General features: G+C 45.8%; 1 protein-coding gene across 2 annotated transcripts in view; it reads right to left on the reverse strand.

Annotated features, from left to right (window-relative positions):
• MAGI3 (membrane associated guanylate kinase, WW and PDZ domain containing 3) overlaps positions 1 to 24,322 on the reverse strand; it is a 1,323,293-nt gene that overhangs the window by 187,417 nt on the left and 1,111,554 nt on the right. For both annotated transcript variants that reach the window (XM_086923326.1, XM_086923327.1), the window contains exon 16: positions 16,867 to 17,052. In XM_086923326.1, coding sequence (XP_086779452.1) covers positions 16,867 to 17,052 — 186 coding nt within the window. The remainder of the gene's footprint in view (positions 1 to 16,866; positions 17,053 to 24,322) is intronic.

A 24,322-nucleotide genomic window follows, 5' to 3' on the forward strand; every position in this document is an offset into this window, starting at 1 on the left:
CACTTACCCTCCTTGCAGAGGTAATTGCTATCAGAAATACAGTTTTAAAGGACAAAAGCCTCAAGGGACACTTGTGTAATGGTTCGAAAGGCGAACCCATTAGAAAAGTTAGTACAAGGTTTAAGTCCCACTGAGGTACAATAAAAGGAGTTGGAGGAAATGTATTGGTTAGGCCCTTGATGAACCGTAAAACAATAGGTGACTTAAACAAAGATGGCTGGTCCGGCAAACAAAGGAAAGCCGATAAGGCCGACAAATAACCCTTAATAGTTGCCACCGCAAAACCCTGCTGGGCCAAGGAAAGAGCAAATTGAAGAATATTGGACAAACGAGCCCTTAAAGGGTCAATGGACTTCTCCCCACACCAAACAACGAACTTAGACCATCTATAGGAATAAATGGACTTAGTGGAGTCACGCCTGGCCGACAAGATGACATCCACCACATCGTGTGGGAGAGAAAATGAACTCAGGTTGCCCCGTTCAATCTCCAGGCATGAAGGTGTAAGGTCTGGAGGTGGTGGTGTAGAACCTGCCCCTCCATCTGGGAGAGGAGATTTGCCCTGCAAGGGAGACGGAGCGGCGAGCACGAGGAGAGGTGGAGAAGATCTGTGTACCACACCCTTCTTGGCCAATCCGGGGAGATCAATATAACTTGGGCCCAGTCTTGGCGAACCTTCCTCAGAACCCGAGGAATCAAGGGTATGGGGGGAAACGCGTAAAGGAGCTGTGAGTCCCAACTCAACTGAAACGCATCCCCCAAGGCTCCCTGCATCGGAAACTGGAGGCTGCAGAATGACGGGCAGTGAGCATTCTCGTGAGTGGCAAATAGATCCACCAGAGGAGTTCCCCAAGTCCGAAAGACCGACCGAACGAACTAGCTCTGGATGGGGCCTCCACTCGTGGTCGGCAGAGAACTGCAGACTGAGAGTGTCCGCACGTGCATTCAGTACTCCGGCCAGATGACTTGCCATCAGACAAATCTGGTGGTCCTGAACCCAGGGCCAGAGACGCAGAGCCTCTCTGCAGAGACACTGCGACCCCACTCTTCACTGCTTGTTGACATACCACATCGCGGTCGTGTTGTCCGTCAGAACTTGAACTGACTGACCGCGAAGGGAAGGGAGGAAGGCCTTGAGTGCCAAACGTATTGCCCGCAACTCTAGAAGGTTGATATGAAGCAACCTTTCCTCTGGAGACCAAAGACCCTTGACCTCCAGATTCCCCAGATAAGCACCCCACCCTAGAGTAGATGCATCCGTTATAACCATGGCCACCGATGGAGGTAGATGAAAAGGCTTTCCTTGTGACAGATTGCCTTCCATACTCCACCAAGTCAGATCCGCTGCAGTTTCTGTGGAGATCCTAACTGACTCCCTGAGATCCCCTTTGTGTTGAAACCACTGCCTGCGGAGGCACCACTGGAGTGCCCTCATGTGCCAGCGTGCATGGTTGACCAGCAGTATGCAAGAAGCCATTAGACCGAGCAAGCGAAACACCTTCAGGACTGGAACAACCGCTCCATTGTGAAACAAAGGAATCATTTTCTGTATGTCGCAAATCCTTTGAGGTGGAGGGAATGCACGACATACAGTAGTGTCCAGTACCGCACCTATGAACAGGTTGCGCTGGGAGGGCACCATGTGAGATTTGGGTACATTTATCGAGAAACCCAACCTGTGCAACAACTGAGTTGTCTCCTGCAGGTCATGGAGCACCTTCTCCGGCGACTCTGCCTTGATCAGCCAGTCGTCCAGATACGGGAATACAGGAATCCCTGACCTCCTGAGATGTGCCGCCACCACTGTCATCACCTTGGTGAAGACTCGTGGCGCAGTACAAGGCCAAACGGAAGGACCGCAAACTGGTAGTGTTGCGACCCAACCGTAAAACTGAGATACTTTCTGTGCGACTTCAAGATGGGAATATGAAAATACGCATCTTGTAAGTCGATTGACACCATCCAGTCTTCTTCCATCAGTGCTTGAAGAACCTGAGCAAGGGTGAGCATCTTGAACTTCTCCTGCCTCCTCAGATACAAGTTCAAGATCCTGAGATCCAGGATAGGCCGAAGTCTGCCATCCTTCTTGGGGATCAGAAAATACCGGGAGTAACACCCCTGACCCCTTTTCTGCTCTGGAACCACCTCTATTGCACCTTTTCTGAACAGAGCCAGGACTTCTTCCTGCAAGAGAAGCAGGTGGTCCTCTGAACAATAACCCTGGCAAGGAGGGTAATTTGGGGGAAACTCCCGAAAAGGAAGAGCATACCCATTCCCCACGAGATTGAGAACCCAAAGATCCGATGTAATCAATTCCCAATCTCGTAGGAAATGGGTAAGCCGGCCCCCCACTGGGCCTGCATGATCCGGAATGGCGAATCTAGGGCTGCTTTGCTGCGTTGGCAGGGGGCTGGGAAGGAGAAGAGGAGCAGGCGACTTGACGACCTCTGGGGCGTGCTCTCTGTCTGCCTCTGTACGCCTTATACAGAGTGTTTTGCTGCTGCTGAGGCTGCTGCTGATTGGACTTGAAGGAACGAAAAGAAGTTCTGCCAAAACCTCTAAATCGTTTTCCAAAGGATCCCCTGGTCTGAAGGCCCAACGACTTAGCTGTTGCCCTGCTGTCTTTAAAACGTTCTAAGGCAGCATCTGTCTTCTTGCCAAACAGACCAGATCCGTCAAATGGCAGATCTAATAACGCAGATTGGACATCCGTGGAAAACTCAGAAGACTTTAGCCATGCCGCTCTCCTCGTAGCCACCGAAGAGCCTAGCCACATAATCCGCTGTGTTTAAACCACTCTGGATTACCTGCCTTGCTGCAGCCTGTGTGTCCGAAATTACCTCCTGGAAGTCCTTTCTATCATCTTCCGGTAACTTTGGCACCAATTGTTTCACAGTGTCCATAAGGGCGTGGATATAACGTCCCATCAAACAGGTCGCATTAGTGGACTTTAACGCCATGCTGGCAGAGGAGAAAATCTTTTTAGCAGCCTGATCCTGTTTTCTCGACTCCTTTTCTGCAGGTACCTGTGGGAATGCTCCCGTTGACTTCCTGGAACAGGCAGCCTGCGCCACTAAACTCTCATGCAGAGGGTGTGTGGACAAAAATTCAGGGTCATCTGGAGCAACTCTGTATCTCCTGGCAACAGCCCTAGATACTGCAGGAGCCGACAAAGGTTTCTTCCAAACATCCAAAATGGGCTCTGCCAGTGCATCATTAAAAGGCAGAATTGGTTCAACCACTGAGGATGGAAAGTGAAGGACCTCCGTAAGTAGGTTCGATTTAAACTCAGCAGTTGGCAGAGTAATGTTCAACAAACTTGCCGCCTTCCTTATCACCATATGGTAAGGAGCCACATCCTTAGAGGGTGCATCCGGCACTAAAACTAAATCCCACTCAGGAGACAGTTCAAGGCCACTAGCCACTGTTAGGTCATCAAATGGGTCCTCAGACTCCTGTAGCTCACCCTCCTCCAAATTACCTTCTCGAAACCTTTCTTCCTCCAAAAGCCTCTGGGCTTCACGACTCGACCTGTGCTTCAAATACAAGGCAGACGGATCCACTGTCGACTCAGACGGCAGCGACGCGGACGAGCGATTTTCGCACGAGGTCGATCAGGGTTCGGCACACGGAGTTGATGGATTCGGCGTCGAAGGAATAGGTGTCGACGGCTTCGGAGTCGAAGGCCTCGCCGGCGTCGGAAAATGCCAATGCGGCGCCGGAGCCGGCATGAAGGGCATAAAGGGCGCAGGAGCATAGGTCTGGGGAACACCCAAACCATACGCCAACGGACCCATGGGACCAGCAGGACCCCCAGTGAGATACATAGCCCTGTTATATATCCCAAACATTGCGTTCAGGAACTGCGACGGATCCTGACCTGGAGCCGGGACGGCAGGGTACATACCCCTGGGCTGCTCAAGAGGGCGTGGAGTCGATTCGACGAGACCTCCTCTTCGGGCTTGTGCACCGGAGTTGACGGACCCGCTGGCAACGGAGTCTCTCCCTCACCAACCACCTCCTCCTCACCTTCATCCTCCCGACCTGAAGGATGGGATGGTACCGGAGATGGATTCGCTACCTGCCCCGGTGAACCTGGCATATTCGCAGGCGACACTTCACCCTTGGCGTCCTGCTCTTCCGAAGCCGAAGACACCACAACTTTTCAACCAGCTTCACCTGCGACTTCGGCTTTGAACCAGAGTCCTTCTTCGAATGATGCCTGGACTCATGGGTTCTCTTCTTGCGTTTCTTCTTTGAAGAATGTGATGCATGGGCCGAAGTGGAGTCCGAGCGCGACCTCGATCTAGACCTCGACCTCGAACGCCGAGTTCGCGACCTCGAACTTTTCTTCTCTTTTCTGCCTTTAAGCTTCGCCACGAGAAGCTTGGTTTCTCTCTCTCGGAGGGCCTTGGAAGTCATTTTCCTACAAGACTGGCAGTCCTCGACATCGTGGTCGGAGCCTAAACACCATATACAGCATTCGTGTTGATCCGTAATGGACATAGTCTTTCCACACTCGCCACAAGCCTTAAACCCGGTCTTCTTCGAAGACATGTTGAGTGAGTAGACAAAGAAGCACAATTATCACAATGTAACAAAGTTACAGCAATTGGTACGGACGATCCCTAGAAAACCGTTGGCGTCGACAACGCGGAAAAAAGGGAACTGATGTCATCACGCCGGCATGGGCCTAATATGGTGTCGGTGACGTCAGCGGAGTCGCGCGCGATGCCGTGCCTCTATGACGTTGCCCACGTCGGCGCGAAGCTACGAAAGAATTTCCGAATGTTGCTGACGCAAGGGGGATATTCACAAGGTGAGGAATCCACTGACAGATGTATCTATCAGAAAAGGAGTCCACGTCCCAAAGCAGTAGTGGCTGCGGTTGCCCTGGTGGAATGGGCGCACAGTCCTACCAGAGGCTCCTTTTTCTCTATGGAATAACAGATCTTAATGCAAAGGACAACCCATTGAGAGATGGTCCGTTTTTGCACGGCCCGACCTTTCTTGGCGCCCAAATAGCCAACAAAGAGTTGATCGTCCACCGGGAATTGTTTTGTGCAATTCAGATAAAATGATAATGCACGTTTTGGATCCAGATGGTGGAGTTTTCCTCCTCCTTGGAAGGATACAGGAGCGGAAAGAATGTGGGCAAAGTGATGATCTGTCCTATGTGGAAAGAGGTAACCACTTTGGGTAAAAAAGAAGGACTAGTTCAAAGCACAACCTTGTCAGGATGGAGAGCAAGGAAAGGAGGTTTAGAAGATAGCGCCTGAAGCTCACTCACCCTGCCAGTAGAGGTGATGGCAACCAGAAAAGCAGTTTTTAAAGTCAAGAGTCTGAGAGGACAATTATGTAGTGGCTAGAAAGGAGCGCACATAAGTTAAGTTAAGACAAGATTCAAGTCCCACTAGGGCATTATGAAAGGATTAGGAGGAAAGAGGTGAGTAATGCCCTTAAGAAACCTATTTACAATTGGGTTGGTTAAGGAAAACAGGGTTAAACCCACTAAAGTCAAGAGGACCTGGATAGTTATCAGTACGAATGCAAAAGAGTTTAATTCAGATTTTGCATTTACATCCTATTCAATAGTTGAAACTCATAATACATTTGGTTATAAACATAACAAATTTCTATACATGTACGTGCCCACATTCACAACGGGGAGGGGGAAGTGAGGAGGGTGAGTGTCAAGGGTAAGGTAAGGATGATCTGATTCATTCAGTGACAAGTCTTATTGTCAATTTAAAGACTATGTATACGTGGTCCCTTTAACCAAGGGCCACACCATGAGGCTCATAAAGAGTCCAAATTATAATTAATGAACAAAGGCCTAACTCCGCTGGAGCCGTTAGTGTCTTGCTTGGGGTCGGAGTTGGTCGTTGAATATGTAGTCTACGTTTCGACCCGGATTAACAGTAGGAGTGTGTTCCTTACAGAGTGGGTCTTTGTCAGGACAAAGAAGTTGTGGGTGGGCAACCTCCTAGGGGATAGTTAAAACAAGAAGAATCGATTAGACCACAACCACCCTGTTCATTAGTACAAGGATGGCGAACGATTTTGGAGAATGGTTTACCAATTAAAAACGTGTTGTCAAGTTTGTGTCGAAAAACACATTACACATGTTATTAGGTTAAGCTCAACCTCCTCTAGCTGCCATTCAGGGTGATAGGGGATGCCAGCTAAGAACAGCTGTACAAAAGTACCCTCTGATGCTGGTCCGGCTCTGTGCCCAAGTTGAAAGGGAGGCTGGGGTCGACGCTGGCCCGGGTCGCTACCAGTGTCAGAGGCGGCGGAGACGTCGTCAGAGGGATCAGCGCTGGGGAAGGTACAGTGAGGCTGGAGCCTCTGCATCGAAGTCCTAGAGACCTCACCCGAGTCCGCGGGGCCCGAAGACACGCCAGCAGAGTCGGGATACCCAAAGATGGAGTGGAGGGCTTTGTAAAAAGCACAAAGCTGGGCAGGGGACGTGCAGGCTCCCGGAAAGGGAGGGAAGCGCAGAGCCATCCCAGGAGGCTCCGAGGCAGCCAGAGCACGACTTCGGGTTGTGGTTGCGCTCCAGACACCAAAGGCACATGAGGTGCAGATCGGTGACCAACATCAGCTTGTGACCGGAGTCATAAGGCTTGGAACCAGGTCGACGGCTTGACACCGCCTCCTGCACCAGGAGTTGTATGACTTCAAAAAAGAGGTGAACAAAAAGTAGAATTTTTTTTGCCAAAAAATGACTAAGGGTACCACTCTCTCCGGATCTGCGCTGGCTGGCATGGAAAAAAACAAACTGATGTCAGCGTGTGGGGGCTGCATCTAAGTAGATACCACAACGTCATCCCGGCAATCACGACGACAAGCGCAGAGTCAACCTACACCACCTACCGACATGCAGGGGTACTGCTGAGAAAACATTCTCTGGATCCAGTCTGATGCCTAAGGGTAATTCTAAGGGAAGTTATCTATAACGAATAGTCTCCTTCATATAGAGAGTTCTTCTGCCACAGAGAACACGATCCGCCCTTCCCAATATCTCTATGACACCCTGGTGGACTACTTCTACAACAAGATAACAAACATCTTCAGCAACTTCGTCCATCAACCCACCGACTTCGGCCACCTCCTGCCAAGAATGCACACCACCTGCTCACTGCTTGGAAACCACTCACCAGGCTGAGCATGACAGCCATCATGACCTTGATTCACTCTGGAGCCCCCTTTGGACCTCTGCCCACACTATATCTTCAAACTGGGACTGAAGGAAATCAGCAGAGCTCTCACCGACATCCTTAACCCATCGAACACCACGGCCACAAGCCCAGACATATGGAAACACGCAGTGCTGAAACCCCTCCAGAAGAAGCCCTCCGCCGACCCAGTGATTTCAACAATTACCACCTCAACTTGCTGCTCCCCTTCATCAGCAATATCCTGGAGAAAGCCATCAACAACCAGCTCACCGAACCCTTGGATGGAAACAACCTACCTAAGGTCTCCCAATTCGGCCTCTGCTCCAACCACAGCACTGAGACCACCTTGATTCTTGCAACTAACGACATCAGAGCCCTACTCCACCGAGATGAGAAAGCAGCCTTGATCCTCCCCATCCTCTCAGCAGCCTTCGACACCATATACCATCACACTCAGACTTCACCACATCAGCATCTAGGGTGACACCCTTAAGTGGATTGCTTCCTTTCTCACAGGACACATGCAAAGAAACTGCATACTGCCCTTGACCTCTGAGCCCAAGAGCATCATTTGTGGCGTCCCCCAAGGCTCATCCCATAGCCCTACCTTCTGCAATGCCTACATGACTCCACTGTCCAACATCAACTCCTACGCCAATGACACTCAACTCATCCTCTCCCTCATGGAAGACCCCGTCACCACCAGATCCAATTTCCAGAACGCCATGACAATTGTCGCTGACTGGATGAGGTCCAACTGCCTGAAGCGGACCACAGACAAAACGAAGTGCTTATCTTTAGAAGGACACCTCACTGTGGGACGACACTTGGTGGCCCACCAAACTCGGACCCTCTCCAACCCCCACTGACCACTCCCACAACCTCGGCATTGTCCTGGACAGCAAGCTCACTATGAAGTAGCAGGTCAACGACGTATCCTCTGGCTTCCTCACCCTCCGTATGCTTGGAAAGATTTTCAGATGAATCCTTAACACCACCAGAAAAACAGTCACCTATGCCCTCGTAACCAGCCGATGACTACAGAAGCGCGTTCAATGCTAGAACCACCACCCAGCTCCTCGAGTGACTACAGATCATACTGAATACTGCAGCCAGACTCATTTTCAACCTCCTCAAACAGACAAGCCTCACCCCCACCTCAGAAGCCTCCACTGGCTCCGTGTCCAGACGAGAAGCCAGTTCAAGCGGCTAACCCATGCCTACAAAGCCCTTCACAACATCAGACCAACCTACATCCACCACAGCGTGACCATCCACCAACCAGCCAGACAACTCTGCTCCAGCTCCCTTGCATAAGTCCCCTGCTTTCAAAGACACAGTGGAGGTCATTCCTTCTCCTACCTCGCTGCCAAGTCCTAGAACGACCTCCACCTTTGAACCTCGCCATCACTCGCCAACTTCAAGAAGGGACTCAAAACCTGGCTCTTAGATTAAAGGCATATGGAACTTCAGCACCTGGATACCCTCAGAGGTGTTATGCCACGCTATATAAATACTGCTTGATTGATTGATAAACTAATAAAAATGTAATCATGTACTTATTTTGGAACATTTGATCCACAATGCACCACTTTGCTTCCCTATGAGCTCTTTTATGGTAGGTGAATCAATGTTTTTTTGTGTGCAAACAAGCTAAATGTAAATGTGTTATTAATGTGTATGGAATGTCTGTTTGCTCTATGCAATTTTTTTTAAAACTGCGCAATTTAAACAAGTAAACAAGCTGTAGATTAATTTACAGAGAATGCCGTTTAGAGGTACACGTTAACAACATTGTCAGTTAACATAAGTACCTGTTCACAACTGGAAGACCAAAAAGACAGTGAGAGTATGGGCGAATGAGTTTTTCAGAGGGACAGAGCCCCTGAGCTCTGAGAACAAAGAAGGGTGGTGGCTTCTGTGCTGAGTTAGATGATGCAACCTCAATGACAGATTCTCCAAAATAGACCAAGACCAGTCTTAGCTTTCTGTTTTTGTTGATATCAACCAAGGGCAGGTTAACAAAAAAATTAAAAATGATATTGAAATAAGGCATGATTCCAAACTAAACAGAGCAAGCAATTTAAAAGCGTGTGGATAAGTATACTTGCTCAGTAAAACACTGCCCCAAACCTGGAATCTTCCTTTTAGAAATCAGCAGGGACTTTACGGTATTGGCACTTTCAAGATATGCGTAAGCGTTGAAGTCAACTGCACAGATCCAGTGTGGCAAGCGGTGCAGATGTCATGGTAATTCATGAAGTGTACTCCAAGATTAATACGAGAATGGAACAGAACGTGCTGCAAAATAGGGCTAACCAAGCCTTGCCCTGATGAGGGCAATTATTCCACACTCCTGCAATCATATCATGCCACAGTACGACGCCTTGACTGGTCGACTCCTAACAGGGCTACTTCTCGAAGGCGGGTATCCTGAAGCTAAGGGGCGACCTGAAAGCTGCCTTTATCAACAAGAGTCTGCTATAGGGTTACCATGCACCTCGGATTTGCCAGGACAGTCCCGGTTTTCACCAGCTGTCCCGGCAGATTTCAGGAAATTTAGCTTTTGTCCCAGTTTTTAGAGAGGGTCGTCTGAAAATGGAGGGAGGTGATTTTTTATGTTTTACAAAGCAGGAATAGTTAGTAGTTTTTTCAAGAAGGCAATTTAATTAACAGGCAAGCTTACTGGGTTTAAAAAATGTATTTTATGTATGTTGTTACTGCCTGTTCTGCAATTCTCTGCTGCTGGGGAGCGCTGTCATCTGTGCACTCACTTGAAGTAAAATTGTAGTCCTTCTTCTGTTTTTATGAAATGTCCCGTTGTAGTATGTGCTTTGTTATTTAATTATACCATTTTATATTTCCCTTTAAACTGTGTATAGTTGAAATGTGTATTTCCCTTTAAGCATGTAGTTGTACTCACTTGAATTGCTAGGTTCTGTGTTCTAATACGAACTTGTGGATTCACTGGGAGGCAGTTCCTGCAGACAGCTGATGTATTAGGACGTGCTCATTTGTAAGGAATAAACCCACAACCTGAATTAACTGGAATACCTTTTCTTGGAATTCATTGCTTCTACAAATTGGCGACGATAGGGATCATTAAAGAACAAAGATCCAAGACCTACTATTTTTAAACCATTTAAGGAGTTTTCAAACGGTTTCTCAGGAAGGAATTCTCCGGATAGACTACTATTGCAGGTTACACTGCTTCAATTTTTAAGACTTTTCTACGATTCGTGAGTAGGTTTAAGTTTTTTTTTCTTTCTCTTTTTCACTTTACAGAATTCTTAGTTTGTTAAACGTACTCATCCTGTGTTTGTTTTTCTTCGAATCTCTTCTACGTTGTTGCGCGCAGACTCGAATCATTGCAGCACTTGGCAACATGTGTTGTGCTCTCAACGAGCGCTTCTGTTTCCGCGTTGGTGTTGCATAGCAACCTTTGAGGCACAGCAAGTGAGCGCATGTCGGAGGTCACGTCGCGTAAATCACGTGTGTGCGTGCCTCCATTTTTGGATTCTTCTGAAGAGTTTTAAAGCATTTGGGCACGTCAGTTCTTCGTTTCTTCGGTTCTTCTACAGATTTAAACAGCGCTCGCACAGATTTAACCAGCATTGTAAGTTTATTCCGGTTATTTTGTTTTCATTTCAATTATATTTCAATTATTATTTTTCTTCTCCTTCTTCAACGAAATGAGTAATAATAATTCTAGTGGCAATTCTGCTTCAAATAGTTCTACTTCAAGCAGCTTGTTATCTTCTTCATGCATAAATATTAACATCAGTACACCAAAATAATTTTTGACTTCTCCGGGTGAACCAATTATCAAGTGGTCCGAGTGGAAGGATTATTTCCTTAATTATATAGCCACTTTAGAAGATAATGTTGGAACTTTAACTCCTGAACGCAAGATGAGGAAACTTTTGCATAGTCTTGGTCCAGAAGGATTAAGGATTTACAATCAGATGCAGAAGCCAGAGAGATCAGGTGATATTGAAATATTTTAATGCAGCTCTATCTGATTTGACTGAACATTATTCACCTACTGTATGTATTGGTGTTACTAGGCGAGCATTCTTCAAAAGAAAACAGTTGGAGAATGAATCTGTGGAGGAGTACGTTTCACAATTAAAGCTGTTGGCCATGCATTGCAGATTTGGTGTTTTGCATGAAGAACTCATTTGTGATCAGGTTGTCGTTTGCTCTAGGAATAAAAGTATCCAGGAAAGACTTTGGATTGAAGGAGAATCTAGTTTGAAGGATGTAATTACATTATTGACAAAGGCTGAACTTTCGGATAGGAGTTCTAAAGCTCTTTCAGAACAGTCGGAATCTTCGATCACTTCTGCTTCCACTGTTAGCAAAGTGTCTGTCGACAAAAGCAGTAGTGAGGTGTCTAAAAAGAAGAACTACATAAATTTTCAAACTAATAAGAGCCTTCAAAAGAGATCCTTCAATCAGAAACCGTTCTTTAAGCAAACTTACAATAAAAATGAGTCTTCTTCTTTTGCATGTTATTGTTGTGGGGATAAAAATCACAACGCAGGGTTTGACAAGTGTCCTGCTAGGTCGGTGAAGTGTTCTAATTGTGGAGTTTTGGGACACTATGCTAAAGTTTGCAACAGAAGTTCGTCTCAACGACCTAAGGTGTCTTGTATTAATGACACCGACTCTTCTGACGATGATTCTGATTTTAATAATTCTTCATCTCATTCCGCAGGCACAATTCACTGTAATATTGTTTTGAGCGTGGATGAGAATGTTAAGAGTAAACCCTTATGTACTGTTAAATTTGGGGGAATTCCTGTGCAGGTGGAAGCAGATTTTGGTTCACCTTTCACAATCATTAACAAAGATGTGTGGGAGAAAGAATTAGTTAATGATTTAGGCCCTCAGCTTGAACCTACTGATGTTTCACCTGACAGCTTTACCGGTAACAAAATTGAAATGTTGGGATTTCATTCTTTAGTGTTCAAGTTTAAAAGTCGACCCGCTTTTTGTAAATTGTATATTGCTGTGTGTGGTCCATTCGTTCTGGGTTGGAGGGATCAGAAATCGTTACATATTATTCTTGATCCCAACAGCCCTGAACAAGTTCTGGTTACTGGTGAAGGTGTGAGCACAAAAAATTGGGTCTTAAAGTAGTTTCCCCGACGTATTTTCAGTTAAGATCGGCAAATTTAAAGGATTTTCGCATCTCATCAGATTGAGAAGTTATGCTATTCCTAAGACTTATGACACAGCTTTTTGGGGATTTACATGGAATTATCTTTTTTCAAGATGATATACTCATCATGGGAAAGAATGCTGCACAACATGATTCTAGGTTAAGGAATGTTCTACGTATCCCTAGTGAAGGTGTCTTACTGCTGAGATTTCAAAATGCACATTTTCTGAAAATAAAGTGGTATACCTAGGACATGAAATTGAGGAGTAGGGCATTAGACCTAAAACTAAATTGATTAGGGCCATTTTAGATGCTCCTTCTCCTAAGTCCAAGGATGATTTGAGATCATTCTTGGGCTTAGCAGAATTCTATTCTAAATTAGTTTCGAACTTTTCGGAAAAAACATATCACATGAGGGGTTTACTGAAGAACAAGGTCCCTTTTGTATGGTCTCAGGAATGTCTGCAGGCTTTTGAGATTATAAAGAAAGCTGTGTGTTGCGGTTTTGATCCAGTTGCCACCACATTTGTTACCACAGATGCTATTTCCAGGGGGTTAGGAGCGGTTTTGAGCCAATTGTCTGAGCGAAATCAAGAAGTAGTAATTGCATTTGCTTCTAGGTCTCTAACGCCCGCGGAAGAAAAGTATTCCGTAATTGAGAGGGAAACATTGGCTGTTGTGTGGGGACTGGAACATATTATGAAATTTGTATGGGGTAAGTTCTTCTACGTGAGATCTGATCACAAGCCGCTTACAAAGTTACTGACTAATGATGGTCTTTTGAAAGGTACTGCTAGGATTGCTAGGCTTTCTATGCGTTTACAGGACTTCCTGTATGAGGTTAAGTATGTTCCAGGGGCTAAAAATGTCACTGCAGATTTCTTGAGTAGATTTTCTTTACCCATTTTTGAGGCGGATAGGAATTCTTGGAATGATTTTTCAGTGGCTAATGTTGTTGCCAATGACAACGTTTTAGAATCTGTTTCATCGGAGCAATGGTTTGCTGCTGATTCGAATGACAGTGTTTTAAGTATGGTAAAGTCTAAAGTGATAAATGGTTGGAATGATTTTTCTAAGAATGTAGATGATGTCACGAGAGGTTTTTGGGAGGTCAGGGACGAACTCTCTGTGTCTGATAATTTTCTTGTTAGAGGTGATAAAATTATTTCTCCAGGATCTTTAAGGGATAGAATTATACAGCTGTCTCATGAAGGTCATCCCGGAATTTCTCGAACCAAGTCTAGAGTAAGGGATCAGTATTGGTGGCCAGGAATGGATTGTAAAATAGAAATGTTTGTCAGGGAATGTGTCAATTGTGAGATTTCAGATAAATCTAAGAAGACTTTTAATCCACCACTGGGAGAAGTCACTTTTCCGAATCTTCCTTGGGAGGATTTGGCAATGGATATTATGGGTCCTATCAGCTGGTTTGATCAAACAGTAAAATGTAATATTGTGTTGGTGGATCTGTTTTCAAAGTGGTTTGAGTTAAAGGTTGTTAACAAAGCTAATGCTGTTAATGTAATTGAATTTTTGGAAAAAAATGTTGTACAAGAAAGTTGTCCTTCATCTGTTCTTACAGATAATGGTGCACAATTTAAATCCAAGGAAATGCATTGTTTCTTCATATCCAAAGGGATTAAACATAAGCTATCTCCATTGTATCATCCTTCTTGCAATGGAGTTGTGGAGAGACTTAACAGAATTATTGAGAGTACTCTACAATTGTGCATCGAGTCTAAACTAGAATGGGAGAGTGAATTGTTGAAGATGTTATGGTCTTATCGTGTTACACCCCATCCATCTTTGGGCATTAGTCCATTTTCTCTTATGAGGTGTAGAAAGCCTTTGTCAAAGACTAATCCTAGTTGGATGAAGAAGAATGATATGTGCTTTTATGACATTGATGAGGTAAAATCCAATCTTGTTCTGTCACAAGCTAAAAATAAGGTTTATTATGATGCAAAACATGGTTGCGTGTTGGGCAATGGGTTTCTATTAAAAATCCTAGGAGGGTTTGTAAAGGGCAGAGTAAGTTTGGTTCTCCAAAGAAAATTGTTAAGATTCATCAGAATTCAGTTACCTTGAATAATAGTGAGAAGTGCATCTTAGTCGCTTAGCTTTGACACAACCTTCGGTTGTCAATAATCCTTGCGATTCTGGCCATGTTTCCATGGACGAGTCTCGAGGGCATTTTTGGTGTTTTGACAAGCATGAGGATGATATAGAGGATGTGTGGGATGAGAATCACGTCAATCTAGATTTACCATCCAATTCTTTAGAAGAAAATGTAATTGCAGAGGATTATTTTTGTTACGATGGTAGAGACAAAAATGTGAGTGTTAATCAGAAATCCTCGTTTGGAAGGACTGTGAAGAAACCAATGAAATTTAAGGAGTTTATAGTTTATAAGTAATTTTTTTTGTTTTGTTTTTTTGTAAAAGGGAAGATATGTAGTATGTGCTTTGTTATTTAATCATACCATTTTGTATTTCCCTTTAAACTGTGCATAGTTGTAATGTGTATTTCCCTTTAAGCATGTAGTTGTACTCATTTGAATTGCTAGGTTCTGTGTTCTAATACGAACTTGTGGATTCACTGGCAGGCAGTTCCTGCAGACAGATGATGTATTAGGACGTGCTAAGTTGTAAGGAATAAACCCACAACCTGAATTAACTGGAATACCTTTTCTTGGAATTCATTGCTTCTACACCCGGTTATTGGCTTTTAAATTCTGGTCACCCTAGTCTGCTAGAACCTGAACAGGTCCCAGAAAGAGGTCAATGTGGCTTCATGACGACACGAGGCCTGTTAGGTATGCAGTGGCGGTGTGTCCATTAGTGCGCTTGGGCGTTGCCCCACTAATCATTTACATGCGCGCCGTCACTCACTCACATTTACATAGATATTCAATCCCATTATCCCAGGTGGGCCGGCCGGCCACCGGACCACGCCCGCCCGAGGCAGTTGGATCAGAAGGGGGGCGGGGCAGCAGGAGTTCAGTGCTGTGCAAGTGAAGTGATGACATCGTCAGGTGGTGGGCGAAGGCGAGCACACAGCAAGAGTGCACATGTTCTGTCTAGGGCTGAAAAATTGTGCGACTACCCCGAACATGAGCACTAGGCTGCTCATAAGAAGAGCAAGGGTTGTTCTATGCCGCAGCCCCCGGTCTCCTAATGAGCGGCAAGTATCACTGCTCAAGCCAATCCTGGCGCTGCTGGATTGGCCGAGACGCACGTGGTACTTGCCAGCCAGCCAGGTGCGAGCATGACGTCGGAGCCTCGTCGAGGCAGACACACCTCGTCGTGTTCACTGCTTACGGGCCTCACAAAAGCTTTGTGGCTCTTGGCTGGTACATTTTAAGGTTACCCGAGCAGCCAAAAGACCTGTAAGATCGACTATTACGTACCATGTCTGTTCTTCAGACGTAACGTTCATTCCTGCATCACAGTTCAGTGACCTCTAAGAGGTTACTTCCTCTGCTCGGGAGAGCACCATGAGTTCTACGGAGACCCGCGTGGCCACGTCTAGCTTCTCTCGCTCAGAATTTGAGGCGACCACTGAGATGCTGAACAAACCTTGGGAGGTCGAGTCATCCCGCATAAGCGCCAACGCAACTGGTCTACCAGCAGCTTAGAGCTATTGCTGCTGTCCGACCATTAACTGAGGTTTTCCTGCTCACAGGAGAAAACTGGAAGTCCTGGAACCGCTGCTCCAGTAAGAAGGCTGAGCTGAAGCAGCTTAACAAGCGCTTTGCCACGTTCATGGATAAGGTGCACAGCCTGAAGAAGCACAACGCGCAGCTCCTAGTGGAGCTCAAAATTCTGAAGCCCCGGGAGGACCAAGGAAGCGGCGTTTACCAGCAGCAGTTCAAAAAGACGCATTAACAGCTGGACCAGCTGACCAGTGAGTGATTACAACCACGTGAAGCTGGAGAGCGACAGGCTGAAGGAGCAGCAGGACTTTCTGGAGAAAAGGTAAGCTCATGAGGGTAACAGGTGGTGGGAGGAAGCTGAGCCTAGGCTCGGTGGGGTACCGCCGACAAAAGAGCAATGCACACAGAGGAGGGCCTTGCTCAGCTGCTCCTGTTGTATTGAAATTTCTTAAAGTAAGGCGGAGAGTTCCTGGACACTTTCCGTGTGTGCAATGCATGTTGTGCTGAGGAAAATTGGCTTGGCTTTGATGCGGTGCAGTGGCGTGGTCTCCAAGGCACGCTTCTGCTAGCTCTGTGGCAGTAGAATTCCAGCCTTTATGGCCTGGCAAATGGCTTATTGCATGCGAATTGGCTTGAAGTTTACTGCTTGCATTTTGAAGTAATAAACACACTGGTTTGCTAAAAGCAGCCGCTTCCAAACACAAGCAATAAAATTCAAGCCATTGATTTAAATATCAGACCATTAACTGATGCTTCCATTTCTTACAATGAAAACATCTGAGAATAGTTTAGATCAAACAATTGTATATGAAAGAGAGACCAACCTGATGAAATAAGCATAAGTGGAGCAAGCTTCTTACCTTCCTCTGCGATGACGGTGAGAGTGACGTTGTTGCCGGCGTCCTTGATCAGCTGCACGATGCTGTCATGGGACAGCTCTATTATAGACTGCCCGTTCACCGCCGAGATGCGATCCCCCACCTTCAGCTTCCCGCAACGGTCTGCGGGGCTCCCCTCAATGACGCGTCCGATCTTATGGGGTATCACTGCAAAACACAACAAACACAAGACTTGACGTCAAAGAATTCAGGACACAAAATTCACAAAAGGCTAGTAATTATAATTACAGGTAAGGAGTGGAAGTAAATAAGAGGTCGTTGCACAATGACCGCGACTAGAGATCAATCTGATGCGACTAAGTTAAGATACAGCAGGAGAAAACATTACATAAGGACAGGAAACCTGCAGGGATAATTTAACAAATGTTGGCAAGCTTTGTTTTAAGTGTTGGAATGGTCTGGCAAAGTCTCGAGATTTTCATGTGTAGTAGTTTGCAGTTCAATAATTTATTTCAAGTTACTAGTTCATGGCATATTTCTTGAAGCAGAAGCAATCGCATTTTTAGGTCAAGCCAGGGCAGCACAAGGGCTGTCTCTTCGAGACATGCTGTATTGAGGTATGAACTTGAAGCTCCGCCCATTTTACGCCCATCTTTTAATTTGGCTCTTGTTACAGTCTTTTCGAAATCGTTGCTATTGATTCAAGCATAGGCTTAGTAGTCCCTCTTTAATACCGCCTGGTCTGTATTTGTTATTTTATGTTATGTTATGTTATGTTATGGTGATTTGTATAGCGCACGGCTGCCCCAGCCAAGGGGAGTCCCGGCGCTGCGAATAGACAGTTTACAGAGAGATAGAGGCGCAGAAGGTGAAACAGTTATTGAAAAAGATGAGTTTTGACAGCCTTTCTGAAGGCTAAGAGGTCCTGTATCCCGCAGATAGCTTCGGGCAGACTATTCCATAACTTGGCAGCCAGGAAGCTGAAGGATCGGCCGCCTACTCTGGCCAGTCTAGTGCGGGGGACGATCGCAAGATGTTGCCCCTCTGAGCGAAGCGATCTTCTAGGAATGTACTCTGACAAAAGCGGGCGCAACATTGGGGGAGAGGCAGTTTTAAAGATTTTAAAGGCTAAGCACAGTGCCTTAAACTGGATCCTTTTGCCCACCGGGAGCCAGTGCAGTTTATCCAAGGCTCCAGATACCGAAGAATGGCGAGGGAGACCTACCAGAGCCCTGGCTGCCGCATTCTGGACTCTCTGCAATCTGGTGATTTCAGCCAGATTTGCCCCCAATAAGAGAGAGCTGGCATAGTCCAGTCTGGAAAGGATGGTCGCCTGGACAATTAACTGGCGAGTGCGGCAGTCAAAGAACTTCAAAATGGGCCTGATGTTACGCAAGATGCCAAAGCACGTGGCAGCTACTTTTTTAGTGTGGTGAGTGAACTTTAGAGCAGAGTCCACCCAGACTCCCAGATTTTTGACGCATTCCTTTGGCATAGGGGGTGGGCCTAGGACATCAGGCCACCAGTTGTCACCCCAGGACGAAGTGTTTTTCCCCAAGAGCAGTATCTCAGTTTTCCCGGCGTTTAATTGAAGGAAATTCGCCGTCATCCAGTTGGTGATGTCAGTGAGTGTCTGTTTAAAGTGATGAGCCTCCAGACCACTGTTGTCATTAAGAGCCACCACCAACTGGGTATCATCTGCATAGGATACCAGTGCAAGTCCGTTTCTTCTAGCCACCTCCGCCAGAGGGCGGACATATACATTGAACAGGGTGGGGCTCAGGGAAGAGCCTTGCGGCACTCCCTGTCCAATGTTATGTTCCTCAGAGATGTAAGGGGGGGGGGTAGAGACTCTAAAAGACCTGTTGGAAAGGAAGTCTCTAAACCATCCCAAGGCTGTCCCTGTGATTCCAATTTCCTCCAATCTCGTCAAGAGGACCTCGTGTGACACCGTATCGAAGGCAGCACTAAGGTCCAACAGGACCAGTGCTGCCGTACCGCCGGTGTCAAGGATGGTACGGAGATCCTCTGAAACACTGAGCAAGGCGGTCTCGGTGCTATGACCAGCTCTAAACCCGTGTTGGGAGTCATCCAGGATGTTATTGGAAAGGAGGAAGTCGGACAGAATGTTGTTGACATGTGCCTCGATGATTTTGGCAGGCCAGGGAAGCAAGGAGATGGGCCTGAAGTTCTCAGGAAGCGAGGGGTCTAAAGTGGGTTTTTTTTAGGATGGGGGAAACCCAAGCCTGCTTCCATTTGGAGGGAACTTTGGCGGTGGAAAGAGACAGATTGATGATGTCTCGGATGTGTTCAGTGATAAATTCGTGGGCTTCACAGACGGTATCCAGTTTTAGGGGATCTGCCGGGGAGCCAGATTTAATCTTTTTGCAGATTTCTAGGAAACTCTCTCGCTCGAGTGTAGGAAGGGAGGAGAGAGAGGGCCTGGTAGGGTCAGAAATGGCCAAAGGCTGCGGGAATTTTGGAGAGGTGTCATAAATTTTCTTGATCTTATTGGTGAAAAAATTAGCCATATTATTGCAGAGGTCAGGAGAAATGGTAGTGGTTTTAACGTTTTTTTTTGCAGTGAGGTCTTTCAAAATTTTAAATACAGCTTTCGAGGTATTGGAGCTGTTACTGATTTCATTGGCATAATATGCCGCTCTTGTTCTGCAAACCTTACGAGAGTAACCTCCCATGAGGACTGAACGCTTTACTTGTGTTGTATCTGTAACCTCCCATGAGGACTGGACTTTTTACTTGTGTCGTTACTAGGTCTGTTCTACCTACACTCTGTGAGCACTATTTTCTTTAATAATTTTCCCCTATTCCACCCACGACGTGCTTTCCTGCAAGGGAGCCTGCTTTGCCTCTGGGCACAGCACTACGGTTTCAGCACGGCACCCACTTTTACATTTTTATTACAAATAGGGCCAACTTGCACTTTTTCATGTACATTAACTTTTTATTTGGCAACGCGACACGCTTTTGCAATAGTGTCTGTGCAACTTTATTTTCTTCTGAACTTGCCCCATTTTATATATATTATTTTTAAAGCAGCGCAACACTTCTGGCTTTCTTGTATGTTTTTTTAAGACACTTTTTTTTCTCCACTGTGGGGAACGCGTAGGGTCATCAATGGCGCAGTGCATTTCTTTTATACTGAATCATTAGCTCTGTACGCTAGCCCCCAGAATACCAGGTCACTCACCGGACACGGCCGCGCACTTATCACAATGCCCTGAATAAGTAACATTTCGAAATACCCTGCTAGCTGCAGTCGAAAAACCTTGGTGCATTAAAATGTTTACAGTTGTCGTCCTCACCGACCCCCTCCCCCTAGTCATTTAAATTTAGCTACAAAGCGCTTGCTCGTGGCTTTCGGCAGGGTAGATTAATCAATACAAGATTCAAGTCACCCGTTTTGAACAAGGCACTGGTGGGGCCTGCCTATAGCTACTTCAGAAGAAGGAGCAGCCATTCCGTCTGAAGGTGGCTCTTGTTTATGTTTGATAATGGTCCTACCTTTGGTGAACAGAGCTAACAGACAGTGCTCCTTAGGAGAAGTGTGAGTCACTTTCATCGTCTGCCTCCTCTTAAACTGAGCACGGTCAGGCACCCGAAATACACAGATTGTGCATTAGAGGTGGGCCAGCCCTTAAAGGCTCTGGCTCAACTTGAGGTCCTCTTGGCAGTGGCGAATCTAGAGAATAATTTCGGGGTAGGGGGCTAATAAAAATTTCGGGGGGTGGCTAATTCTTCCAGCAATAGGCAGAGTGGAGATGCAGGGCCTCTAAAAAGGGATGAAAACACAACAAAGTCTTGTTGACAAGTAAATGGACTTTTAAAGACCTGTGAAGTACTTGGGTGCGGCTGCAATAAGACGGTCGCCAGCCCGGGAAGCTGTCTCAGCCCGGGCTGACATACACGACAGGGGAGGCTGAAGCCCTTTGAGCCCAATAGGCTATGCAATCTTGACTCTTGGGGCCTGAAGCCCAGTGCTTAATTTGAGCCAGTGCTTTCTGGTGCTCAGCATGGGCACTTAATTAGTTTCCGGTGCTCGGCACCTAACTGTTAACGCCATACTTAAAACAGTCCACACATGGTGGTGCTGCTCATCTAATTTAGAGAGTAGTAGAACTGTAGTTTAGGACTACAAAATACATTAAAATTGCTAATACCTGCCGCCCCAGCCTTTCCTTTAGCTTGGTGGACCTGGAATAATCGGAACGGTTGCATTTACATGCGAGAGAGATGGTTAGTAGTTGTTTTGGCAGCGATGACAAGGGCGATGGGTGGTGCAAGCTGCATTGGCCACCTGGTCAGAGCCCTGGCACTCATTATTTTACAAATTAAGCACTGCAAGCCCAACACAAGCCGAGGCTGGCCCCTCCCCCTTCGATAAACAAACGGAAAAGCGGAAACCCTTCCTCTCCTCCGGTCTCCAGCGGTACCTTTATAGCGCTGTGAAGAGCATTGGGTTTTTGTATTACACCATCAGCACAATCTACCCAGCAGCTTAATGGTGCTCGTTTACTTAGCAGCCTCCACATGCCCAGAACTGGTAAAACGTACACATAGCCATTAATATTTTGACTGCAGTTAGCCAATTTTTCTGGGAGGGAATGAGTTTAAGGATGTCAGGCTGATAACAATAATGCCTTTATACAGTAAAAGGAGGAAACTGCAAAAGATGACTGTACATTTAAAGGCCACACTGCCTATTTTATCAATGAAACTGAGGTGTAATTGACTTTGGAAGGATGAATGCCAGAAAAGGCACTGTTGGCAGTGAAGTGTATGATTAATACATTGTGTACAAATCATAAGGCACATTTTCCCACCAAACTGTCAAAACAGGATTTTGGGCCATGATGTTATAGAACCCATGCAGAGGTCTAAAACAGAAGCAAACACCAGAAGAAGTTAAAAACATCTTCAACGTACACTGCTTGTGTTAGAGCTTTAGCTTCTGACGTCACTCACTTCAAACACATTGCCGCTGTGCCCCCACAAAGCCTCCTCTGGCTCGGAGTGCAGGATAAGTACATGATAACCAGGGACACTGGCATTATGTGTAGGGAGACTACAAAATTATGGGGCATGGTTAACTAAATTATACAGCAAGGCAAGGCAAATTATGCAGCATGATGCAGCACAATTAGTGTTAGTATTATCTTGTTATCTTGGAATTTTTACACATGTTAACACTATCTAGGCAAAGTTTTCACCTCATTGATACCACTTTCCCACCCAAATACAGAAATGTTCCACAGAAAATGACCAGTCAACATTTGCTAAGTGCCTTTCACTGCTCGGCAATATGTCACAGAGTGTATAGTAACTTTTGATCCGTTTGAGCTAGAAACAATTTTTCTGTTGAAAAGTGCAGATTACAGAGAAGATGAGGGTGTGTGGATTTTGTTTTCATTCACTGGTCAGATCCCCTACTCCCCCCTCACCTGAATCATCTTCCCAGCTCCTAGGGGAGGGGCGGTAGGGAGAAGGAAGGGATGGAGCCCAGCTTTCAGCAATAAAAACGAGATTTTCGTTTTCACAATTTAAAAGTTCTCAGTCCGTCGACATTGGAAAGGTGTGAAAAACATTGTCAGCAGTTTCTCTTCTGAGTTGCAGATCACACCAGATAGCAGCAATGAGTGCTTAGCTCAGAGTTACCTTGGTGGTTAGAAGCCAGTGACTTTGAATTTGGAATTAACCCATCACTCTGCCCCCTCTTCTCATTAAACAAACATTTATTGTCTCAGGTTTAACGAGTTTTTGACTATGTGTACACCTATTTAGCAAAGCCTACCTCTTTCTTTTCTGTACCTACTAGGAATGTCCACAGAACTGTGAGCTTTATTGATCAATACTGTTATTCCGGATTCAACACCTTCACGTGAAAAGAGATTCAAGGACGGTTAAGTGATTGAATCAGCATTATAAGTGTGCTGTTCCCGTCACTATGAACAATTAGCAACCGACCTGCTAAAATTAATTTAAAAAACAAGGGCAGATTCAACAGTTCTGAAGGCTATCTATATAGATATCCCAATGACGAAGACGTTTTCTAGTGTAAAAAGTCGAATTCTACCAGAACTTGAAGTTTGTAAATAAATACAGTGACGTTCCATGGCGTATTTGCATAGGTGCCGTCTCAAAGTTACTCTAAAACCAACGAGATATTGCATCCGAAAATGAAAATAAGGAACCCGTTTCAGGCCATTATCAAAAATAAAGCCCATATCTCGCAAGGAAACTGGTGCTGATTTAGCAGATCTGTCCAACCTTCTGATCTGTTCTTTGACAGATTTACAGGAACAATGTATAGGAAGATATCCTAAAGTTTACCAAATTTGGTGCAAAACCAGCCAAACTGTTTGAAGGTTATTGCAGGGCTCCCACATTTGTTTTCAGTCAACTTTAAAATCAGACTATCAATAGGAGATTCTATCCTCTCATAACTCAAACTCCTGAGCGCTCCCTCACACTCCCTAGCTCCTCTCTATACTGCCTGTGCACACAAGCTGCCTTCCTGTATCACCTCGCGCTGTGCAAAAGCCCACCTCTCATCCCCCCCACCCTCCGAGTGCCCCTTCTTCTTGTCCATCTCTCTCTCTCATATGCACTCTTTCCGCCACTCTGATATGGCATATTAGTTCACTTCAGATCTTCAAGAAGAATTCTTTTTCCTGTGCCTTTTGAACGTTTCCTTCCCTCAAACGCTGTCCTACGCTTCTTAGGGTCTTTTTGCGTACACTCTCTATGCATCTATGGCCTACTCTCCCCTTCTTTCTTTCTTTCTCACACACTCTTTCTGCTCTATCTAGAGTTCATTCACCATTTCGTGCACATACTGGCAAGCCCCATCTTTCTTTCAATCTATTCTCTGCAGCTCTCACCCCTTTCTATTCATCATGTCACATCATTAAACTACACACCACACAAATCCACACCACACTATTCCACAACTAAGATTTCCAATACAAACCACATATTTTCACTCCAAACAACATACATCCACTCTAAACCAAAACACATAGATAAAAGACATCGTTATTTTTAAAACCAATAGCTCTAACTCTCACAAATGCAAGATCTATTGTATTGCAAATGTTTGTTTACTATGGAATGACATGCACTGCGGCAGAAGCGGGACTGGTTTGTGACTCTGAGCTGGGAAAGCAGTCAACCTCTCCTGCCCCTCTCAATGGTGGCAAAAACGCGCCACAGCACCATTCCCTATCTGTGCCATGCGCTGCACTGTGATGGGCTGCGGTGCACTAGGCAGAGCTTGGTTCATGCCGACAATACATACATCCATTGGCAAAGCCAATAGGTCTCGCCTATGCGAGAGCTATTGGCTTTGGAAATGTGTCTTAGCCATTATGTACACTAGTGTGGCTGCTGTTTAGCATGGCTATACGTTAGTGGTGTGGAGTGGGGTAGATTGGAGTGAGGTAGATTGGGATAGGGTGTA

The sequence above is a fragment of the Lissotriton vulgaris genome, chromosome 5, assembly GCF_964263255.1.
Source record: "Lissotriton vulgaris chromosome 5, aLisVul1.2, whole genome shotgun sequence".
NCBI lineage: Eukaryota > Metazoa > Chordata > Amphibia > Caudata > Salamandridae > Lissotriton > Lissotriton vulgaris.